The sequence below is a fragment of the Diadema setosum genome, chromosome 16, assembly GCF_964275005.1.
Source record: "Diadema setosum chromosome 16, eeDiaSeto1, whole genome shotgun sequence".
In the NCBI taxonomy this organism is placed as follows: domain Eukaryota; kingdom Metazoa; phylum Echinodermata; class Echinoidea; order Diadematoida; family Diadematidae; genus Diadema; species Diadema setosum.
The window spans coordinates 18,677,764-18,696,011 of record NC_092700.1 but is presented as its reverse complement, the minus strand read 5'-3'; the positions used below and the strand labels follow the sequence as shown (position 1 = coordinate 18,696,011).

The 18,248-nt window shown below is 45.5% G+C and overlaps 1 protein-coding gene across 1 annotated transcript in view; it reads right to left on the bottom strand.

Annotated features, from left to right (window-relative positions):
* The window catches only part of LOC140239656 (uncharacterized), a gene marked incomplete at its 3' end in the record, with an annotated part of 54,826 nt that overhangs the window by 14,936 nt on the left and 21,642 nt on the right, over positions 1 to 18,248 (bottom strand). Inside the window, exons 18-25 of the mRNA XM_072319486.1 lie at positions 11,639 to 17,872; positions 10,463 to 10,584; positions 9,807 to 9,960; positions 8,450 to 8,727; positions 4,114 to 7,371; positions 3,404 to 3,605; positions 1,187 to 1,831; positions 82 to 255 (exon numbers count right to left, since the gene is read on the bottom strand). Coding sequence (XP_072175587.1) covers positions 82 to 255; positions 1,187 to 1,831; positions 3,404 to 3,605; positions 4,114 to 7,371; positions 8,450 to 8,727; positions 9,807 to 9,960; positions 10,463 to 10,584; positions 11,639 to 17,872 — 11,067 coding nt within the window. The remainder of the gene's footprint in view (positions 1 to 81; positions 256 to 1,186; positions 1,832 to 3,403; positions 3,606 to 4,113; positions 7,372 to 8,449; positions 8,728 to 9,806; positions 9,961 to 10,462; positions 10,585 to 11,638; positions 17,873 to 18,248) is intronic.

Below are 18,248 nucleotides of genomic sequence, written 5' to 3'. Positions count from 1 at the left end.
AAATTCTAGACTGAATCTGATTACAAGTAGTCACCAAGCCAAGTCATATTGGGGGTGGGGGATACCATCTTAGCGTCATACCTGGACCACACGGAATCTCGCACGCCTCTCCCATCCATCCAGCCATGCAGTTCCTGCATTCCGGAACCGACACCTCGGCAAAGCAGTCGCCCCGCCCATTACAGTCTGGATCCCCGGGGCAGTCCGCCTGATCGCAGCAATCGCCTGCCCAGCCCTGATTGCACAGGCATTCACCTATACAGGGAAGAGGCACAAGGGGGTTTTCCAATGTTGTTTAAAAGAATGCACCCTTAAGAGATGTCAACAATCAATACAGGCCCATTAAATAATATCATGCATCGTATACTTCAATTCTTTGTATTGCTTTACTATTACGACATACAGGTAGTATGCACAAAATGATAGGGTAAGAAGTCATGATGGCTACTGCTCAATATCATCCTAGCTACCCTGGAGAAAAACTCATTCTGATATTTCAAAACATAACTGCCACACACGGAGCAAATTTTATCAAATGATAGCAAATGCTACATTGATATATACAGACCATAGTTTATACTGCGCAAAGTGATGTGTTGCCTTGTGTAGGTTTGTGAAGGAGGGCTAACACTTTCTACAGTATCACAATTGCACCTTTCCGAGGTGCATAAACAGAAGTCTGTATTTATCACATAATCTAACAACCTTGGTGATGACGTACCTCCAGCTATATAAAATCACTTGCAAGTATAAAGTTTACAGATTTTCATATATCAACTTGTGTGTGAGATGATTAAAACTTTGTAACAGATGAGAAGGCTGACATCAAATTAATGCATGAAAATGAAACAAATGACCACTTCCAATTGTTGTGCATATCTTAAATGTTTACTTTGGTATTTAAGAAGAGAGAAAAGTAGAATAGTCTGAAAAATAAATATACAGTAAAGCTGAGAGAAGAGAGGATGCATCAGTCAAAACAAGGTATTTTTTTACTACATATTGTACTTACCACTTATCAGAGAACCTCTTCCCATACAAGGCAATCCAGTTTGACTTTGGCAATAGTGTCCACAGTATGTGCCTTTTCCAGTGGTATTCGAGCAGTCACACGTGCCATTGTCTAAGCATCTGCCAACACCAGAACACAGTTCATCACAACTCACGCCATGGAAGCAAGGCTCACAGACACATACACCAGAGTTTGGTGGATCTTGGGCACCGTTGACACAGGGAATCTCACAGGCTGGTCCCATCCAGCCATCACTGCAGTTGACGCAGCGTGGGGAAGGGTTATCCTCCAGGCATATCCCCCTACCATTGCAGTCGTCAGGCTCCCCTGGACAGTCCGGAAGGTGGCAACCTGCTCCCGTCCAGCCTGCGTCACACAGGCAGGAGTGATCGGCAAGGTTGCACTGTCCACGGTTGCTGCAGTCGGCACCGATTCCCGGACAACCGAGAACATCACAACGCTCACCCCGCCATCCTCCGAACCCGCAGTCGCACACGCCATCAACACACTCCTCGCTTTGGTTGTTGCAAAAGGACCCGCAGTCAAGTCCAGCATAGCAGTCATCACAAGCGCACACCCACGTCGAGTTTATCAGGGTAGGCACTCCATGGAAACATCGGAGCTCACAGGCATGGCCCATGTAAGTGTCGTGACAGTGGCAAACAGGGTTTTCTCCTACAGGCGGTAGAGGGCAGTCTCCATTTCCGGAGCAATCTGGAGTTCCTGGACAGTCCGGTAGCTGGCATCCCACTCCCTCCCACCCAGGATCACATAGACACTCCCAGCTGCCTGTGTTACAGCTGCCATGCCCGCTGCAGTCTGTCATGTTACCAGGACATCCTGGAATTTGACATCTATCCCCATGGAAACCTGTTTCAAAGTGGCAGGCGCACCTCCTGTCATGGAAGGATGAAGCATAGACAGCTAATTTGAATGATTGTGCAAATATCTCTTTAATGAAACTTTGAATTAACTCTGTTTATTTCATCACATCATAAATGATATATTTACATGTACAGAAATTCGTATGAAAACCAAATGAATATGACACCAATAGAAATTGGTGTAAATTCACTTGTCTATCCTGTTGTCATTACGTGTACATACAAAGTTAAGACACCATGCAAATGAGGTTCATGACTTTAGGCTATCTGCTACTACTATTTACATGTATATCTATCTATCTTTTATACTTATCTAAGTATCTTATCATCCATCCGTATATATATTATTGGAAAGTGTACGTCATTAAACATGAAAGGATGGAGGATCAAATTGTAGCAATAAAATTGCACATTATTCAACCTACAAGGAGAATAACATTTCTTTGACACCAATTGATTCTTACAAATCTACATACACTATAGGATCTTAAGGCTATAAAAGTTGTGTATGAATTGAATTATATGAAATGAAAGTGGGAATCACCCACCCATCCTGGCATAGTCCATTCCCACTGCAGATCTCTGTGCAGCCTACACCAGTGAAGCAGGGATTGCACACACATCCCGTCCCATGCGTGTTGTTTCCGTTGGAGCAAGGAACGTCACAGGCAGTGCCTGCCCACCTTGGGTGACATTTGCATTTTCTCGGTATTGTGTCTCTGCAAACACCATTACCTGTGACATGACACATGGAGTCAAACTATCACAGTTACAGGTATAATATCAGCTTATAACATGGTGCATTCAATGAGATTACATTCTTTTACGGTTATTTTATGGTTAATAAATGAGTCAAAATATGCTGAATTCTGAAATTTCTCTGGATTTAAAGAGGTAACTTTGCATCATTAGCTTTAATAGCGATCAGCCAAAACACGAATTGACATCGAATAGAAGCTGTCATTGATGCAAAACCAAAACAAAAGCGAACATTCTTTACTCAAACCAAAGAAACAAAATTGGGTACTGCACATTCACTCCTTTGGTCATAAAACATATCATAAAATATCATAAATCATAGTGCTGTCTTTGAAATAGTACTAAAATATGAGACGTACGATCAAAGTCTCATTAATAGACAAAGAACCCCTCTGAAGAATTCCTTATTTGACAGTATGGTGACATAATGGTCTCCAACATTTGACAAGGCTATTATCAAACCTGGCATAATATCTTGTTAAGATTTCAATAAAACATGAAAATCACATCAGACATCTAAACTTGACAATTTAAGTTGCTGGTGGCAAGGTACTTTTAAGCTTTGTAAAGGAATGTAGTTATCAAGGGTATTATTGTACACTCTACTTACCTGAGCAACTGGGTGTTCCGGGACAATCTGGAGTACTGCAGTCCTTTCCTGACCATCCAGGGTAGCAGGTACACTCTTCTGTACCAGAGTTGCAGGAACCATGTCCACTGCAGGAGCCGGGACACCCTAGGAACTCACAGTGTGGTCCCACAAAGGCCTGTTCGGCAGTGCTGGTGCACTGACACTGACCATTCTCGCACCGCCCATTACCAGAACACTCGACGTTGCACTCATAGCCAGTGTAGCAGTCATCGCAGGTGCACACCGAGTCCTCCACACTACCGTGGGCACAGTGAAATTCACATGCACTCCCAAAGTGGTTATCGGAGCAAGCACAGATCTGCAGATTGGTAAAATTAGGTGCACCTTCATATCAATAGGAGCAATGTTCTTCTTCTGACTGATTATAAGAGGAAGTGGCATATCGAAGTTGTTTTAATAGATAGAAATAAGTTTAAAGCACATAGCAAACATTTGAATGTTCTTTATTCAGAAGTCATGAAAAACCATTACATGCAGTTAGGTTAAGCATAATGGGCTGTGACTGGGTAGACTGCCATCAGAAAGCTACTTCATGTTGAAAATAATCTCCTATGGTTCATTCAGATGCAAAAGAATATAAGTTTCAAACAAAAGTGGAGTAGTTCTTTTCGGTGAGCATACCTACGTGTATTACACAATGTTCAGAACAATGTCTGGTAACTCCATATTTCCTTTTCTACCTGTAGGAGAAATACATGCTTGATATTTCACCTACATTTCTCTGAATCAAAACTTGAGTGAAAAGCACTCTTTCCTTCAGGTTTCGAGAAGTATTGTTTACCTTCGCAGCAAAGCATGATACTTACAGCTTCTTGTTCCTCGGATACCAGACATTGGCCTTGTTCATTGCAGTCAGGCTCCCCCGGACAGTCAGGCTTGTCACAGCCCTCTCCAGTCCAGCCAGGAAAGCAGAAGCAGATGCCCACGGCAGTATTGCAGTCGCCATTCCCGCTGCAGTCTTTCCCCTCACCAGGACAACCAGGGATGTTACAAAGTGGTCCTCTCCACCTTGAGTCACACGAGCACTCCCGCTCGTCGGTATCAGGGTTGGTGTAACATCGGCCATTCCCAGAGCATTCTGAGTTGCAACCGCTGCCAGCGAAGCAAGGATCGCAGACACAATTGCCACTATTGGCAGGTTCCTCCCTGCCAAACTGGCACAAGCTGTTGCAGTCATGGCCAATGTATGGCCAAGAACAGTTCACACAGCGAGGACTTCCGGAGTCATCAGTACATGTGCCACGATCAAAGCAATCTGGATCACCAGGACAGTCAAGGTGTTCACAGCCCTCTCCCTTGTACCCAATGTCACACTGGCATGTGTGTGTGGCTGCATTGCACTCTCCTCTGTTGCTGCATGGTGATCCCACACCAGGACATCCTGGATCACAGCACAGAGGACCCCACCACGCAGGGTCACATTGACACTCGCCATTCACCACTGTCCCATGAAGACAGCACTCAGCATCACAGCCGACACCGGTATATCCTTGACTACAGTTGCAGAAGCCACTGTTGGGAGGGTCTTGTACACCATGAATGCAAGGATCTTCACATGCTGGTCCCATCACTCCAGGCTCACAATCTAAACATCTCGGAGGATCGAAGGTATCGTTGCAAGTGCCTTTACCATTGCAGTCTGGTTCACCTGGACAGTCAGGTTCATGACAGCCAATGCCCCTCCAGCCAGGGTCACAAGTACAAATATGAAGTGAACTGTCACAGCTTCCATGACCACTGCAATCCACATCAATGCCAGGGCAGCCTGGGTTGTCGCAGAACTCTCCTCGCCAACCCGAGTCAAAATCGCAGTGACAGACACCATTCACAACCTTTCCATGTCCTGAACATTCCGAGTCGCAACTTGTACCAACCCATCCGGGCTCACAAACACAAATTCCGCTGTCCATAGGCTGCTGGATTCCCTTTACACATGGCTCATTGCAGTCAGAACCCATGTACCCAACAGAACAGTTTGTACAGGTTGGAGAGTCCAGGGTTGTATTGCAGAAGCCTCTATCATAGCAGTCTGGCTCTCCGGGGCAGTCTGGCTCATGACAAGCCACTCCGGACCAGCCAGGATAACAAGTACACTCGTGAATGGCACTGTTGCAATCACCGTGCCCTGAGCAGTCGGTGCCAATTCCAGGACATCCTGGGATTTGACAGAAGTCTCCTCTCCAGCCGAGCATGGGGTCGCAGTCACACCTCTGTTCCTCACTGTTGCAAGCACCATACCCTGAGCAGAGGACATTGCAGCCTTGACCAACCCAACACGGCTCACACATACAGATGAATTTTCCATCTATCACTGTGGCATTCCCGTGCAGGCATTCTTCTTCGCAGGCCTGCCCCATCCACCCTGTAGAGCAGACGCACTCAGGAGGGTCACGGATGGGCGAACACTGTCCGTTTCCATTGCAGTCTGGGTCTCCTGCACAGTCTGGGACAGAGCAATCTGCTCCTGCCCATCCTGGATTGCAGTAACACAGGTGGATTGCTGCATTGCAAACACCATTACCAGAGCAGTCAAGGTCATCTCCTGGACAGCCTGCAATTGAGCACAGCTCTCCTCTCCACCCTTTTTCACAAGAACAGAGACCACTGATGCAATTCCCATGTCCAGAACACAAGGAGTCACAGAACTCTCCAGAGAAACAGCTGTTGCATTCACATCTTTCGTAAGTGGAACAAACCCCAGCATCTCCGCACATCACTGAACAGTTTTCTCCATGGTAACAAGATTCACAGAGGCATTCCCCAAAGTCCGTACATTCCCCGTGCCCATTACATGTCTGGCTTTGACTGCACTCATGCTCACATCGGAAGCCAACGTAGCCTGCATCACACTGACAGTCACCGGTGTCTGTGCACAAACCTCTACCATTACAAGTATCTAGAGCCGAGCAAGGAACTTGGCACCTGCTTCCAACGTATCCAACATCGCAAGTGCATCGTTGCCGAGTAACATTCCAAAAGCCATGGTTGCTGCATTGCAAAGAATTGGTGCAGAGTGTTCCGTCTTCACCATCATAGGCAGAAGTGTATGAGTTATGGCCTTTTTCTACCGTTCTCCTTCCAGAAATTATATGATACTCATTTGGAGAGTAAGTTCTTATTCTCCCCCCTCCGCCTCCACCACCAATATAGTACGGGTGGAGATAGCAGGTTCTCCTTGAAGAACCACCACCTGTGGCTGACAGAATTCCACGTCCTTCAAAATAAGTACTGTCTAACCAAATAGTGCCCCCACTGCCACCTCCACCAGCATATCGTCCATTGCTCCCATCCATCATGACATCCCCTTCAAGTTGGGTGAGGTATGAAGCAACAAACTTCACTGCTGATCCGCCTTTGCCACCGGTCGAAGAACAAGGATTAGAAGCGCCTCCACTCCCGGCTTCAAGTGGGAGACATGTGGTGCCATACACATTGCTTCCAGAACTACAGCTTATCCTCTTACCATGCCCTCCATAACCACCGCCACTGCCCCTCGTGCAGCTGCCTCTTCCGGGACCTGCGGATACGCCATACCCTCTCGCGATTCCATCTACCGATGCTGCCATCTCTATCTTTATTCCCCTTGTGTACACCGCAAGACTGCGATCCGGTCTGATCACTCCATGGTACTCCACTTCCATGTCCCTTGACAGGTAAAGACGCACTCCATCCTCATGTCCAATGTGATAGCTCCCGCTTGAAGTGTGTAGGATGCCGGAAGTGTGCACTCTCAAACTCGCAAGACGATACTGGCCAAGTTCAGTGGAACTGGTTGAGCAGTTACTGCAGACTGTGAATCCTTGGTTAGCAAGATTCACAGTCCCACTCACAACCAGACTCTCCATACCGTGAATCCCTCCATTTACATCGAGTGTGTCAATTATTTCGGTGTAGCGAGGAAGTACACAGATGCCCATGAACTCAATTGAGATGCTCGATTGAGGTCGGGTTCGCCTGTCGCTGGAAGCAAGGTGCACCTGAGCATATCGGCTGACAAACATTAACCCAGTCCTGTCTCCATCAAGTCTATGCACAGATGCATACTGTATTGAGTCTGCAGCTCCCTGCAACAAAGGGGGTACATCAAGCAGACTACCATTTGAGGAATGTATGTCAGTATAACCAATTGGTTTACATATATTAATTACATTCAAACAGTGATCCCTACCCTCAACGATAGCTATCTTTGAGGATAGGCTCTTAGTAAGGCATGTGTAGACACACTTGTTGATAGTTACGTATCTTGAAGTTAACTTGAAGATAGCTATCCACAAGATATCTCAGGGTAATGCTCTATCAATGAACTGCAGGCAGTCCCCACTCGTAGTCAGACATTATGTGGACAGAACTTAACAGGGACTTGTAGATAAGCATAGTTATGGGGGCAGTGAGCCTATCCTCGAGGATAGGCTTTGTCATGTGAACGTACGTCATAGTTAAAAGGCCAGTGCCTATCTTCGAGGACAGCTATCCTTGAGGTTAGGGATCCTCGTCTGAACACAACTATTGTTAGTGAATGTATGCATATTTTATTCGGTTTTGTTAGGTTAAGATTCCTGCTTCAAAATAGCTTCATACTCCTCTCAGCTGTGGAATAATTTATCTGAATGTATAAAACAAACTGACTCATGAGAGAAATTCAAATCTCTGTTAAAAACCTATTTGTTTAATGAACAGTCTCATGCATGAGCATGTGCAGCTGGTAATTGTTGTTGGATATGTCTGAACATTCTGAAACTGTACTTTCTTCTTTTCTTTTTCTCTAGTTTCTCAGTGCTTGGAGACATTTAATGAGATAAGCACTTTACAAATATTGTGAAGTGTTACTATAATCATTAATCATAATTGCTGAACCTAGGGCAATACAATGTCTGTAATTAAAATCAATCGACATCCACATACACCTCCACACCTTCTACAACCAACAAATGCAGTTTAATCATAAATAGACACTAAACACGTGTACCATACTGTACAAGAACACCAAAAAAAAAAAATGGATGCACATTAACCAACAAAAAAAAAACAACCAAACAAGTAAAAAAAAAAAAAAAAATACCACAGATAAAATGCAACTTATCTATTGCCCAATTGACACATCTTGTGAGTATACAATACAATGGAACCAAACTCAATAAGAACCTGAATATGAAGTCGTCCTCCTCGCAGAAGTTTGACCACATAGAAGTTGTGTTGTATTCCATCCATCAGAGTCACAGTGTTGGGATTGCTGCTGTAACCACTGTTGTCTATCTCCAGCTCATCCCTGGTGAAATCTGCAGTTGTGCTGTGTTTGTACACAGTACCTGGCCCACCAGCACTGTCACCGGAACCGCCCAGAGCTTTCACAGTTCCCAGGAACCTGTACAACTCGTGTGTGTACACGGCAATACGTCCTCCGCTTCCTCCACCATAGTTGACTGGTATTTATTGGTCATAATAAACAAGAGAGTGCAACATAAAATTGCCTGACTTGCAGATAAAATCAGAAAGCAAGTGCAAAAATACTTTTCTGAGCATTTCTTCCCTGGCAATTTGAATCTATATTCATTCAAATATTGTGCATATTCATAGGTAATGATTGGTGTGTGAGTGTGAGTGTGTGTGTGTGTATGTGTTCTGTTTTATACAAATAAGATGAAGAAATACCAAGCTGCACTGATACCACATGAAGCTTGTCGAATGTCATGTACATTGTACATGTCAGAAATTTTGTTTTAAATTCATTCTTGCTGATTGCTGTTTGTAGAACAAACATCGAGTGCCTGTACAAGCATATTAGTGTTGACAGATCAAATCAGTGTAAATCTGAGATACGTTACAAAAGTGCGATGTCAACACCATGCTGTGCACTTAACTTAAAGTGCACTTAACTTAAAGTCCACAACATTGGCGACTGCTTTCTATATATTCGAGTTAAAGTCTGCTTGACAGTGAAAATTTTAACTAGAAGGTTTAGTCAAATAAAACTTGTGAACAAGTCTTAATACAGGTACATGGAAAGGAAAAAAAAATCCACTGGAATATCTAAATCAGAAAGGATATCCAATTATCAGGTCAAAAAAGCGTAAGTTTTTACCTGTTTCTACACTTGCTCAGTGACCATTAAAACAGTTTAATCATCAACCTGTAGTACATACATGTGCTGTCTGTTTAAAGAACATATTTTTCCACATTCAGAGAAAATCAATTCAAAACATAATTATGACCACCAAGCTTAAAGTATAAATCTTGTCAAGTATTGTTAGTTACATTAATAATGATATCGCAATCTATAGCATTGGTGGATTAGAGAGTAACTTGATACAGATCAGAAAATGATGTACAGTGTACTTATGCTGAATGCAATGAGGTATTTATGACTGCATGCTCCCACTTAACTCGTTTAGGACGGCCTGATTTTGCTACAACATGCATTTCCCATAGACACCTGTCCAAGCATACTCAGGACTTGTTCTCAATGGCTAAAAATACCTGTTCAAAATGGGATTGCACATACCTCCCCTTCCTGATCCGCCATTGGCTGTCACCTGACCATGACCTCTGAAGCTGCCAGTCTGTATTAGCAGGCTGCCCCCACTTCCTCCTGAACCACTGTAGGCACTGACTGGTCCAAGTCCGCTGGCAGATATGGACCCATCGCATGTCAGCTCCTTGATTATAGCACATGATATGAACAATTTAGAGTCCCATGATTGTTAATGCAAACTTTTATGTGCCTTGGTATCTTGTAAACTAGTTTGTAGAACAGCTATTAAATAATATGTGTTGAACAGTTTCCTTCACCATAATATCATACTTGAATGTGACTGAAGATAAGATATCACTTGAAAATGAATAAATCTTCATATGCAGTATACTCACTAGAACCAAAGACTAAAAAGGGAACGTGTTATCGGATCATTATTTCAGCAGCTGCATTCTAATGTAGCAGCTGCATCTTCTATGTAGCTCTTGAATGTGAGTATTTAAGAAGTTGGTACACATATACTTCCAAAATGAGGTTACATTCATATAATTCTCCTCACTCAGCCCTCCAGCAATTGACAAAAGTGACTGTCAATGGTAACAAAGACACATTAGACACCATAGATACATATCACAGACAGAGGGGTTCATCCTGAAATTGTTTTCTTTCATTTTGCACAGACTTACCCCGCCCACATCTACATGAATGACTCCGCCCCCTGCACAGTCGTCATGATATGAAGCCCCTCCACTCCCTCCTGTGATTGGCCGATAGAGATCACCATATGCAGATCCTCCATTACTGCCTCCTGTGAATATTTAAATGAAGACAGCAGTTGACACCAAGAATGCTTCATATAACTCTTATAGTTCAAGATCATGAAATCTTAACCTTTGCAGGTGACACACAATATTCCTGTTGATGAGGAGATTATGTTCACTACATCCACCCAGGATAGAACCATACTACAATTGTAGCAACCTCTATGTAATGGCAAATAGGGGTTACTATGGTAATGAAACAACTCAATTTTAAAAACAAAACTGGCTCAGGGGATGTGCATCTCCAATAATCAACTAATCATACATGAGAACTATGAATGAGGCGTATTGAGGTTATGGCAAAATGAAACTCAAAAGTATGTCTATCTGGCACTAACAATAACAGCCAGGCATCACTGAAAGTATCTCATGCTTGTAGAAGGTTGCCCATACATGAAAATAATGAACTTAACACTCTCTAAACCATATTACAGACAATTTTTGTGAAGTCAAATGAACTAAACACCATAGCTCGAACACATGCATACTAATTAGATACACCGCACACACACACAGGTAGGACACAAGGAAAAAGGAAGAAGGGACAGAAGTAGAATGTGTCTACACAGCCAACGCTAACTTCTAAACAACAACAAAGAGCACTAAACAACAATTTGAGCAATTAAATCTTGGGAGACACAGGTACAATGTAAATATGGGGATTTCTGCAGCTACATTAAAATATTTTGAAGGAAATGGTTTTTGAAGTTAAGGTACAACCATATGTGTCAGAGATAAGAGAATGTGTTCAATTCAAAGATCATGACACAATGTTTCAGGAAAACAGTAATGAGATGTTTTGCAATTCAAAAGACTTTTAAGACTTTAGAATTCACACAGGAGATACAAGTTGCTACAACTCTACATCCAACTTTTTCCAATTCAATTAAAGCTCAGATCATGACTCCTCCAGGGATAAGACATTTGACCTGCATTGTATTTCTCAGTGGAGGGATTTCAAGTTTATGAGGGTAACAAGGCAAACATTTCCCAAACGAGATAGTGAGGGAAGGACATTATAAGGCTTGAGTTTGTTTTTACCTTGAGAAGCATGACTTGCACCCTTTATCCCTGTTCCAGCTCCAGGTCCTGTCCCAGTTGAGAAGCCAAACCCATCTGCTGATAGAAGCCCACCACTCTCTAATGAAACAGCACCTGCACTCACTGCAACCTTCTGACATGCTGCAATTACGGATCCCCCTTTTCTTATGGTAAGGCTACTTGCGTCAACCACTGACTCAGCGACAGAAGTTGTCAATCGCAGCACAGCTTCATTATTGATCTCTATGGAACCGACATTGATGATGCCTTCATCTCTGGTGTCATATGGTTTATCGATGTACCATTCCGAGCTTGGTGGTAGGATTGATGTGAAAGCACGTCCTCGGAACTCGATCTCTCCAGTCCTTTCGATGATGAGTTCCTCCACACCTGCGAGTTGCCCTTCTACGATGATCCTTTCGGTCAACACAATCACGGTAGTTGGCAACACCAAATCGCCACCCCAATCAACATGGAAGCCGCAAGGGGCGTCGAGGTAGGTGTGAGTGGCCTCAACGATGTTCACATACAGACGTTGCCTGCTCTGAACTCGAATGAGTCCACGCTTGTTGCCGGTCAGCTCATGTATGACTACAGTGACATTGTGAGCAGTGCCGGGATGGTAAAAATGTACATACGAATGCCCCTCGACCTGCACCTCATCAAACTCATAAAACCATGTTTCTTCTTCCATGACAACTGCGGGATGGTCAACTTCAATGATGCCATTGTGTACCAAGAGCTTGCTGTGTTCGGGTTTGATGAAAGTGACGTTCTGCACCGGGTCATGGTACTTCAGGTCTCTGTACTGCGGCCCTCTCCTAGATTCGTACTTGTAGACGGTCCCAGCTGCTCCATGGCCAACGTGGTTTGGAGATTGGACAGTTCCATGGTGGCCTCCTACTGCATTGTATTCTCCACCAAAGTTGTTCTGGTGATCAATGTGGATGGCGATCCTTCCTCCTGCGCCGGCAGCACCGTTCCTATTTCCCTCACCACCGTTAGCCCTGACCTCTCCATGACCAGTGGTGTTCATAGCTTCAATCAAGATGCTCCCACCACTACCCCCTCCTGCATCTATTCCACCGGAAACACCACTAGCCGTAATAAGGCCATTGATGTGAATCAGCTTACCCACTTTCCAATGTAGTACGCCCCCTCCAGCTCCACCAGATCCATAGTAGCTGTTTCCCCCGCCACTTCCCTTATGGTGAGGCTGAAAAACAGACCCGTAGGATGGAGCTACATTCACGGATGAAATTCCACCACCAATACCACCGTAGCTTCCTCCAGTGCCAAGCCCAGAAACCTTCCTTCCACTTCCAGTGCCCATCGCACTATCATGTCCTCTGCCATCGAGACTAAGAAGACCTTCACTCTCAAGGTCAGCCGTATCAGACTCGATGAGCCCATGGTTCATCTCCAGGAGACCATTATATTTGATTTCAAGGAAGGATGCGTCGATCATGATGTCTTGGGAGACTCGTCTGAAATCAACGCTACCACCTTGCTTGATATAGATCCTTGGCACAGAGAAGTTGCCTTCAGATGAGATGTGTATGTACTCCTGTCTTTCAATTAGTGCAGTTTGTGCTGTGGAAGACACCGTAACGGAGGCGTCCTCTTCAATGTACAAATCATGAATTCCTGTTACCAAACCATGAAGAAAAGTGCGTGTTCCATGTAAATGGACTTCAGATGGGAGAATGATTTCAGCTCCATAATCAATCAAAAAACTACATGGAGCTTCGGTGTGGTTTGTTTCAGACTCCACTACCTCGGCAAGCACAGTTTGGTTCCTTTTAAGGTGAAGCTGTCCAGTTCTGTCTCCTATGAAGCGATGAGCAGTCACGGTCACATGGGTTGCATTGGATGGGTGGTAGACAATTAAACGTGCATGTCCGGAGAGCTCTAGTTCATCCAATTCATATGAAGTTGTGTCCTCTTCGAGAACCATCGTTGCCACGGGAACAATCTTGTCGGCATTGTCCACGTGTAAGTACGTATGATCGGCAACGAGCAAGGTGGTGTTCAGAACTTTAATGTATTTGCTCTTCCTGTACTCCAGTGGACGCATGTTTTCCTCCTTGTATATAGTTCCGGCAGCAGCGCCTCGGTCATGTTCATAGTTAGTCCCGCCACTGCCTCCAAAGTCTGTGAACGTTCCTCCAAAAGTGTACCGCCATCTACAGAGTATGGCAACACGACCACCTGCTCCACCGCCACCCAGCCCGGTTCCATTTCCTCCTTGGACGTTGATCTCGCCATGACCTGTCATGTTGGTTGTCTCGATGATTGCGCTGCCACCGCTTCCACCTCCCGCATCGTCCCCATCTCCATCCAGGCCCTTCAGCGAAAATAGGCCATTCAGCTCGAGGTATTGCCCAACATGCCACTCAAGTAGGCCCCCACCTCTGCCGCCCTGGCCACGCCCATTCCCACCTCCACTTCCTGGAACGACTGGCGTGAACATAGAACCATACGGTTGAGCCACTGCATGGATGTCTGCGCCTCCTCCCTCGCCGCCATGTGCAGCACCATAGCCAATACCAGACCTTGTAAATCCTCTCCCGGGACCAGACTCGGCCTCATAGCCCCTTCCATCCAAGTGGAAAACTCCTTGGCTTTCAATCCAAGCATACGATGAAAACAGCTCTGCATCATTCATGAAAAGCTGGCCCCCATATTTGACTCTTACTTCACTTGACATTAAAGTGACAGTGAGCATGATTTTCTGGAATCCAGCAAGTCCACCTTCTTTCACAGTTAAAGTTGCAAATGAAAAGTTGCCAGGTGACGTAATATCTGTAAACTGTCGTTGTGTCCATAAGGCCGTATTTGCTGTGGATTCAAAGATTATCATAGCTTTATCTTCGATGTACAGGTGGTGGACCCCAGCAATCAGACCTTTGATCGTACTGTTTGTTCCATGGACATGGAATTCTGTTGGCAGAACAAGAGTTGCTCCTGGGTCGATAATGTAGCTACATGGTGCATCTGTCTTATTTGTCTCTGTCTCTGTAACCTCAACAAAGGCTGTTTGATTGTAGCGGAGATGGAGCTGTCCTGTGCGGTCCCCTATAAAGCGATGAACAGTGATATTGACTTCCGTTTCATTATCTGGGTGATAGATCAGAAGTCGTGACGCACCAGTGAGTTCCATTTCATCAAAGACATAGTTCACATTCCCCTCCTCACGAATCAAAGCCGCAGGGGGAACAAGAAATCCATCATTATCACTGTGAACATATGTGTGATCCACAGCAAAGAAGGTGTGGTTATGCACCTTGTCCCTCTTGAGAATGCGATATTCCAGCGGTCGCATATTTTCTTCCTTGTAGATTGTTCCACCAGCTCCGCCATGGGAGAGTATAGTTCCATCGTTGCCGAGACCGCCATGGTCAATAAACTTGCCTCCAAACTGATAGCGCCACCTGCAATGGATTGCTGCTCTTCCTCCAGCGCCTCCTCCACCTCGCCCACTGCCATGACCTCCGCTGACATCTATGATCCCATGACCCGTCATGTTTGTGACCTCGATCAGAAGTCCTCCGCCGCTTCCGCCGCCAGAATCAATGCCACTGCCATTACTACCACGTAAGGCTAGTTCGCCGTTGAGCGACAGCACTTCGGCTACTTTCCACCACAAAAATCCTCCTCCTTGACCACCTATGGAACCCTCATCTGCACCGTTGCCACCACCAGAACCAGTACCATGTGGTTTATAAACAGAGTCATAAGATGCACCCCCAAGTTGTGGGTGGGGCCCACCTCCTTGACCACCATGTCCTCCTCCGGTGCCAACACCATCAAGAGTGGTGTTTCCAGCCCCACTTCCTGTTCCCGCAGCATGGCCCCGCCCATCCATGTGAAAGCATCCCTGACTCTCAATCCAAGCCTCCGAAGCTTCAATCTCTGCCTTGTTCATGTACAGCTGCCCCTCATACTTCACCCGGAACTTGCTCACAAACAGTCCCAGAGGATGTACGATTTCCAAAAAGTTTCCTTCGGAATTCCGTTCTACAGTAAAGGAGGCAAAGCTGAAGTTTCCTTTGGGAGTGACATCAACATATTGAAGGTTCTCTAAAAGAGCTGTCTGCGCGGTTGACATGAAAATAGCTGTTCCACCCTCTGCGATGCTGAGATGGTGAATCCCAGTTATCAGGCCACCAAACCATGACCGTGTTCCCAACATGCTGACTGTTGTGGGGAAAATGATTTCACCACCTTCATCAATCCTGAAACTGCAGGGTGCAATTGTCACATTGCTCTCTGTCTCAACAAACTCAACGTATATTTTCTGATCGATGCGGATGTGCGCAAGTCCAGTCTGATCGCCAAGGAATTTGTGGATGATGACGATGACACTATCTGCATATTCTGGGTGGTCAAATCGAACATTGGCATGTCTAGTGACATGGGCTTCGTCCAGTTCCCATTCAGCCAGGTCTCCCTCAGAAAGCATGGTAAAGGTCCAGGGTGACACTTGGTCTCTATTATCCACCTCCAAATAACGATGGTCAGCCACTGAATATGTTGTGTTTGTGCCCTTATCGTATTTGATGTCCGCATACTGAGGTCCACGGTCTGTCTCCTCAACATAGGTTGTTCCTGCGGCTCCAAAATTTGTGCCATTGTTGTTGCCACCTGCATTTTGGAAGTTCCCAGGGAATAGGAATGATTGCCTGGCGTGAATGGCAATACGTCCTCCGGATCCACCAAAGCCATCACCACCAACTGCAGCATTGCCCCCTTGAGTGTTGATCTCACCATGGCCAGCAAAGTCTGTGACTTCTATCAGGATTCCGCCTCCACTACCTCCCCCTGCACTGCCACCTTGACCATCTGAGCCTGAAAGATAGATGTAGCCATCGATCACCATCGTCTTGCCATTTTTCCAGTGTAGCTTCCCACCACCAGATCCTCCGAGTCCCGTACCATTTCCTCCACCGCTTCCCAGATGCAGTGGTTGGTACAGAGAGCCATAGAAACTACCGCCTTCATCTGGCTCAGGTGCTCCACCGGCTCCACCGTGGCCCGCCCCAACACCAACAAACTGTCCGTTGGTCCAGCCTCGACCAGGACCGAGTTCCGGGCCAAATCCGGTTCCATTCAGGTTCAAGTTACCGTCACTTTCAATGACCGCATCTCCAGTGTGGATATTTCCTCTGTTCATGTTTACCTGGCCGTGGTACTTGATCACGAACTTGCCCGCTGTTAAGGTAAAGGTATCTTCTGTTTCCAGGAAATCTACACTGGAATCCTTCTGCACCGTAACTTGACTGATTGAGATATTTCCTGCTTCTGTCTCGAATACATATGACCCATTAGCCAGCAAGGCAGTTGTGGCTGTTGACGTAAACGTCACATCTGCCCCTGCTGCAACAAACAAGTTCAGTATTCCAGTTAAGCGACCCAGTACCGTAGTTCTGGTACCAAGCATTATGAAGGTGGAGGGACAAATTACCTCAGCTCCATAGTCTATGAGGAAACTGACAGGAGCAACAGAAATGCCACTCTCTGACTCGACAAACTCGTTGTACATTGTTTGCCCAGGCCTGAGATGGAGAAGGCCTGTGCGATCACCGACAAAGCTATGGACCACAAGGATGGCATCTGTCTCAGATAGCCACAGAGTGACATGATTCACAGTCTCTACCTCATCAAACTCATAGAAGTGAGTGCCGTTGTCATTTTCGATGACAGTTGGCAAGAGGTGGTTGCGATTCTGGTTGTCGAGAAACAGCTTGGTGAAGCCATCTTCCCAGAGAGTGTTGTTGTTTCCATCTACTAATGCTTGCCGATAGGTCAGGCCCTGGTTGGTGTCCGTGTAATAGACAGTTCCACAAGCGGCATTCTCTTCACTGTCTATTCCGCTTCCTGCTCTTCCAAGCCCACCGAGGGCGGTGTAGGCACCAGAGAATTCTCTAAGCCATGACACATGCACCGCTATACGACCGCCCGCACCACCAAAGCCACGTCCGCTGCCGTGCCCTCCATTCGCAGAAATTGTGCCATGGCCAGAGAACCGCAGTGCCGATATCCAGATGCTTCCGCCACTCCCGCCACCACCATCGGAGCCACCTGCATCTGCACCATCTGCCAGCAGGGATCCGTCGACGTGCAGCTCGTTGCCTACTTCAAGTCTGATGGTGCTTCCACCACTGCCACCTTCGATACCTCCCCCACCACTTCCACGATGTGAAGGAGATATGTATGAGCCGTACGGCAATCCTGAATGCACAGAGATAAATCAATGCAGCATTCAATACAGTCTCTTCAAACTTTCTACATGTTTAAAGAATTCATACTTTACTTTTGAATTAATCTTGTTGATGCATTGCTTTGGAAATCTTGGTTTTAAGATGGTTTGGACAGCTAGAGTTTAACATTAGAGTTTATATAGGATGCCCCATTAGACGTCACTTGTACAACTGAAGATATCACAGAAAAAGAACTTGTTTTTTCTCATGCAGGTTACAAACTGAGAAGACTAAGACTACAGCAATCGTGAAAGTCAATGACAATGATTTGCAAAATACATCACAAGATCACTCTCATGTATTTTCAACAAAGGTTAGTACTGACATTCAGTAGGTACAAAATGGTG